Below are 6674 nucleotides of genomic sequence, written 5' to 3'. Positions count from 1 at the left end.
ATATATATATACTGTATATATATACATATATATATATATATATATATATATAAGTTGTTTAGATCAGTTATTTTTAAAGTAATTTAAACCTAAATAAAATAGTATTCAACTATACCGATTTATTTTTTTAATATTATGTCAATAGATAAGTGCTGTCTACAAATTGACTAGCAATGTTACATTTTGATTAAAGATAATGAAGACAATATATTTTTCTTTGCAATAACATGCACTGATAAATTGTTCACAATAAGACCAAAACCTGCATTAAAAAAGTAAATAGTCCATTTTTATTTCATGCAAAGAACTTCAAAGAACTGTGGACACCAACTAGCAGCCCAGTGCATTCATGATTAACACACTTTTGCATTTATTATTTGGTCCTCATTACAAGATAAATACTTCCTGCTTTAGAATAAGATCTGCAGGACCACTTCCCCACAGCAGCCAAACGCTTGAACACTTTTCATAAGTCTAAGTCTCAGACACTTTTAACACATCCTCTGTTGGGAATAATATAAAATTAGACATGCGTCTTATGAAGTGGGCATGTGGTAAATGCAAATTATGAATTGGACTGATTGGTTATACAGAAGGAGTAGAGAAGATCTCCCTGGCTTCCTCTGTACCAAAGGCACCAGTGTGTGAATTATTTTAATAGGGGAACTATATTAAATATTGAACTTCACAATTTATGTTTTTTTCCACTTTCTAGATGTTGCTCTACAATGATGAACTGTAAGTTCTGAAAGCATAGAGTCAAGTCTCAATATCTGACCACTAATATCCTGTCACCCAGTGAATAACATTAAGACTGACATCTGTCTTGAGCTTTGTAAATAACAGGCCACTCTCTGGTTTATTAAGTCTCATTTTAAGTTATAACATGGGGGCGGGTTTAATTAAGAGTGCAGGAAAACGTCAATAATTCTCACATTATCTCCGAGTCAATGCATCAGCTTACCAGAAATGTGCAGATGTGTTTCAGATCATGTTTAGCATATGGCTATGTTTTCTCATGCAAATTTGACATTATTGTGGTTATTTACTCTCTTTATCCCCATGTAATGAGTCCTTGGCAGTTGGCACACAATGTTTGATGTTGTCAAAGGCTGCTATGACAGAAAATGATACAGCTTTATGGCTATAATGAACAATCGAGCAACCATATATACTGTATGGGTGAATTTCATGAAACCTATCAAGAACATGCCAAGGTCCTATTTCACCACTAAATTAAAAGAAAGAAATAAGCAAATATATTGCCTCAAAGAAAACGAATCCTACTTTTAGGTTGCTTATCCTAATTTTTGCATTGTGACACTTTCACGACAATTGAGCACATTATACTGGTGTACAGCCTTTAATGCCAAGAGTTCAGTTTTACTGAAAAAAAATAATGCATTATTTGTTACTCCAAATAAATAAAATGAATAGTCTGAAAGATAAGCTTAATTTTCATTATAAAGGAAAACATTTTTCTCTTTTGATTTTGGGTTAAAGATTACCTGAACATATTGGCATGAGATTTTACCCATATACAAAAAGATTTTAAATTTTGGGGCCTGAGAAAGTATTCTTTTAGCTTAGCTGCTCTCATGACGTAAGAAATTTTTTAATAGTCACTCAACTTCACTATTAATAACTGATTCAGTTCCCTGTCCCGAGGATCAAATTACAATTCATTTACTTAAGACTTGTTTCTATTCCCACAGCATGCAGGCTTATTTCCCAAGAGACGAGTGTTCAAAGACGACAGTTAAACGTAACCTCTTGCCACGCATCATGGCAGGAATCCACTTTTTATTTCCTCTGAGGGCTGGGTAAGTTTCAGTCGACCATACTCATGCGACTCTGGAAATTAGCCAGCCAGACAGGTGAAATAAAGCTTTCCTTTCTTGAAAGAAATGCAGAAATCATTGTTCTGTGTCAGCAGGAGCCTGTTAGAGACGTATGACTGTGACATAATAGACCTATTGGTTACTGTTGATAAAGCGCTAATTGTCGGAGACAGTCACCACTGATAAGCTACCACTAAATATTGTAGAAACTTAATTTGCTGTAAAGTTGCTTTGCAATGATTTGTATCGTGAAAAGCGCTGTACAAATAAACTTGACTTGACTTAAACTTGACATAAGAAAAGGAAACTTGTATTTGGGAAATGAAGCAGAAAAATTTGTGCAAGAGCTTAATAACAGCAAAATGAATTAGTAGGCAAGTATTAATTTGAGGAACATGATTAAGGATTATGAAAAGGCCCGGATGAAAGCATAAGAGACTTTATGTAACGATAATCCTCCTATGAATGACATCCTACAAGTTAGTGGTGCTCGCCGAGTAGTAAACTTTGGAGTAAAACTCATCCACAGCACAAACTGTGAACGTGAATGCATCAAATTGTGTGGCTTGTTGAGGATAGTTGTGTTATTACTTCTCTAAATGATCAGGCTTTTGATTTCAATAAAACAGACAAAAATAATCCCACAGACTTAATTTAAAGACATCTAGAAACCTGAATATCAAAGTCTTTGATCATGAAATCATAGGAACACTTTTACCCAGCTTTACATAAAAATCAAGTTTACCTTAAACATGTCTATGGTACATGAAATACAACAACAGACAGAACATGAAACAAACATTTTGTAATTTCAGCTGCAGAAACATGTTTGTCTGACAAATTAAAGGGTCTTCCAAACATTTAAAACAATAACATTTATTGCTTCGTCTGAATACTGTATTGAAATCACACGCATTCAGAAAAACACCAAAGAAAATTATACAATTATATATGGACGCACAAAAGGCAGTGAACACGATGCTCTACAAAACACTACTTTACAGAAATTTAAAAATTCTAAATATCAAAAACACACAGCTGCAAAACGGCAGCCAGCTGTTATCGGTGAGACAACTTGGGGTTGGACTGACACAAATGACACTAATTGAGCTAGTTGGAGCAGTCAACAACCACCTGCCAAAACAACAAAAACCAAAACAACTTCTCTGCTGGTATAAATTAACGTGAATCATGAAATCAGTTTGAATTAAGAGGTAAATGTACCTGATATAAACCACTCACTTTCAATGCAGCGCAGACCGCACAAGAATACAAAAGTGAGAAAAGAGATTTTACATCCCGTCAGTTACACACAAACGACCAGAAAGAAACGATGTTACGCTAGGCTTGAATCATTTAACAGAACAAAGATAGCTATGGCTTGTATTTGCTTGGAACGTAACCTGAACAGTAGCCAGTTATGGGTCTTCAGAGAGAACAAGACGATAAACTCCACTGCCCCAATGCTTGACACTAGGTGACTAAAATATTAATACACCAATGCAGAGGAGACATGTCCTAGCCGACCTAAAGCTTCGAACAAGACTGGATACAAATTAAACTCATGAACCAAGACTTAAATATTAAAATAAATATTCATGGTTAAATACAAGTTAAGCTTTAACAACAACAGCCATGCTGTAAATTATGACAACATATATCTGCTTTGAAATACATTTATTATAAAAGTCTGAGCAAGCAACTTCCACTTTTGCTTTTTCTGAGTTGGAATCATTTCCTGTAGTAACCAAAGGTATGCTACAGCTGTGTAGTGTTTAACTTGTATTTAATCATGTATATTTCTTTAACTAGCTTTTAGTGATGTCAGTTGACAGTGTGATTACTACACATCAAAAAACGTAAAAGACAGTTTAAAACCTTCACTTCAGCAATAAAATCCTATTCATCTGCATAAAATGTCTGTTTGGGAAAGTTGGAGAAGTTAGGTGGAATGGACTCTCGACCAAAAGGCGCATGGCGGTAAGTTGGATGTTGCTTCTGGTGGCCTTTGTGGAAGGCAACTTAAGTGTGTGTCTGCTTAATCTCCACAAAAGCATTCAGTTATTGTTGAGTCTGCAGGCGTCTAGTCCTGCTCCATTGGCTCCTCCTCTGCGCTCTCCGAGTCCAGGGCCCCTGACCCAGAGTCGCCCTCTGTGGGTGAGTCTACGCTACTGCTGCTGGATGTGGGTCCAGAGGCATTTTCATCCGTGCTACTGCTGCTGACCTGCTCGCTTGGCTCCTCCCCTTCTCTCACCTCAGGGCTAGAGGCCACGCCCGCTGGGGCTCTCTGCTCTGATTGGTCCATATCGCTGGGCTCTTCTAAGGAGTCATCAGAGCCACAAGGAACCTCTCTTTCAGTAAAAGCCTCTCTGGAATCTGCCACAGGACACTCAGGCTGTGTGCTGGAAGGCTCTACGGTAGCAAAGAATAGAATATGTAAGTGCTTTATGTAGTGTGTAAACAACCTTAAAGACCGGGGGGGAATGATGATACCTTGGTCCTCAGAGCCTCCAGCTGATCCATGAGGTTTACTTTCCTCCTCTTCCTCACTTCCCTCCTGCAACATGGATGACGGTGATTCGGCATCCTCTGACTTATCCGAGGAGCTATTAGTTGATACCTGCTGGTCTACTTCATCTTCATCCTCTTCTTCATCATTGCCATCCTGGTTGAATTTCAGCCTCTTTACTTCATGTTCCTCTGCCTCCATTCCCTCATCTTCCTCATCATCTAAGTGTTTGTTCTTTACAGAGCTGCCAAGAGGCCAATCAATGCCTGATACAGATGCATCACTGGAACACAAAGATATATTCTGTATTTCACTAATGTAAAGGATATTCAGGGCTTTATATCATGTGAACAACAAGTGAACATTAATTTATGTAAATCTTGGCATTTCATTTTTACTGTTCACCATCTCTGGTCTTGAGTGATGATCAGATGAGATGAGATACAATGGCAAATTTAGCCTACCCGGCCGATTTGCTGTGTCCTTGTGCTGTGTTTGTTTCTTTGTTTTCTGTACTGTCTGGAAGGCCATTTGTGGCCAGTGAACTGGACATGGAGTGTTTCTGTCTGTTTAATGGTCTGGGCGTTCCTGGACCATTTACTTTCCTGTAATATAGAGGGAAATCAAATTTATGCTTATTTTTTTTAAATGACTAGTCCTGAGCTCCATATACTTTCCTCACCTTTCTGTAAAGGCAGATGTGTTCCCTGACAACATGACTCCATTCATTCTGTTGACACCGCTGCAGCCATTCTTCCTACAAAAAGGCCAAAAATAGATTCAAGGTATCTAAGTGTTCAATTAATATGTAGTAACTTTACATTTTAATAGTAAAGTGTAATTACTTACTCAGATGTAGGATAAATGCAACTGACCACCATCACATTCTGATGAAGAGAAGAAACAATCAGTATCAATAACAAACAATGCAAATTCATTTACAACCTCCTATATGGGAAAATGTATGAGTGAATAAGTTGGACTAAAATGTGGGCCTTGAATGGTAATCAAATCACTTAAGCATATATAACACATAAATGTGTTAAAGTTCCTCCAACACATTGTAATAAAACCCATTTAGTAAACTGCAAACATTTGAAGACAAGTGTGTAAAACACTGTAAACGATCCTCTAGATTTATAAATCAAACACCTGCAAAACAAATACAAGTGACCATAAATCAACAGCATGCCTTTATGGAAGTCAAAGATAATAATATTTCACATCTGACTTTGGATGGAACGTAGCAAAACTACAATAAAAATGCAAATACAAACTGAACATACTGGGAATGGACTGTCATCCCTATAAGAACAGGGTGAAGAAGATTCCTCAAAGTATTTTATAGAAAGTGCACCACTACACACAACTAAACAGCATCCATCTGGCCCGATTAATTCTTAAACTAAATAACACATCACACACTGACCTTCTCTACCCCTCTGAGAAATTTCTCTGTCCCTGTGTAGTTCCTCTTAGGTTCAGTGAGCAGCTCGCACAAGCGCTGGATAGTGAATGGGATCCTGGATAGAGAAAATGTTTGAATTAGCTGCTGCATCCTCCACAACGGTGTAGGCTAGGTTATATTCAACAGCCAGAAGATGGCACACTTGCTCTGGGGTAAAGAGACAGGGACAAACCCAGTGCTTTTCTGAAAGGAAAATTGGTGATAGCACCACACTATGCAATTAATTAGTGTGTTACTCACCCATTGTATTCATTCACTATCTTAAGAATTCTCTCCTTCATTTCTTCAAAAGGAACCGATTCTACATTGGGGTTAGCAGGCCCTCTCTGCTCCGGGGCCGATGCTTGGAAATCCTCCATTACTTTCTCCAGTTTGAAGATGAAGTAGCTTTTGAACTGACACCATGAAACCCTGAAAACGCGACAATATTAAAGGGTTAGTTCACCCAAAAATGAAAATTAGCCCATAAATTACTCACCCTCAAGTCATCCTAGGTGTATATGACTTCTTCTTTCAGACGAATCCAGTCGGAGTTATATAAAAAAAATTGTCTTTGATCTTTCAAGCTGTTTAATGCCACTCAGCGGGTGTTGCATGCATCAGTCCAAAAGAAGTTAAATAAAAAGCGCCCATCCATAAAAATAAAACAAAAGTCTCACACACGGCTCCGGGGGATGAACAAAGGCCTCCTGTAGCGAATCATTGCATGCGCAACGCTGAACTCATACGTCATCAGCCCGGAGCTGCTTCCATGTACAACTGTTGCCGCAAGCTACATTAAAGTGATTATTACGTTTTGAATATGGATATTTTTCTTACAAAAACGCATCGATTCGCTACAGAAGGCCTTTGTTCA

At 37.8% G+C, this 6674-nt stretch overlaps 1 protein-coding gene across 1 annotated transcript in view; it reads right to left on the bottom strand.

The window, feature by feature from the left end:
- Positions 1-2853: 2853 nt before the first annotated feature.
- LOC107713519 (serine/threonine-protein phosphatase 4 regulatory subunit 2-B) overlaps positions 2854-6674 on the bottom strand; it is a 10430-nt gene continuing 6609 nt past the window's right edge. The window contains exons 3-9 of the mRNA XM_016519044.1: positions 6059-6229; positions 5780-5873; positions 5200-5237; positions 5033-5107; positions 4815-4955; positions 4335-4633; positions 2854-4253 (exon numbers count right to left, since the gene is read on the bottom strand). Coding sequence (XP_016374530.1) covers positions 3925-4253; positions 4335-4633; positions 4815-4955; positions 5033-5107; positions 5200-5237; positions 5780-5873; positions 6059-6229 — 1147 coding nt within the window. The 3' untranslated portion in view covers positions 2854-3924. The remainder of the gene's footprint in view (positions 4254-4334; positions 4634-4814; positions 4956-5032; positions 5108-5199; positions 5238-5779; positions 5874-6058; positions 6230-6674) is intronic.

Source organism: Sinocyclocheilus rhinocerous, unplaced genomic scaffold (genome assembly GCF_001515625.1).
Source record: "Sinocyclocheilus rhinocerous isolate Xijiao unplaced genomic scaffold, SAMN03320098_v1.1 scaffold57, whole genome shotgun sequence".
Classification (NCBI taxonomy): domain Eukaryota; kingdom Metazoa; phylum Chordata; class Actinopteri; order Cypriniformes; family Cyprinidae; genus Sinocyclocheilus; species Sinocyclocheilus rhinocerous.
Note: the sequence above shows the minus strand (reverse complement) of the source record. Positions and strands in the feature narration are given on the sequence as shown.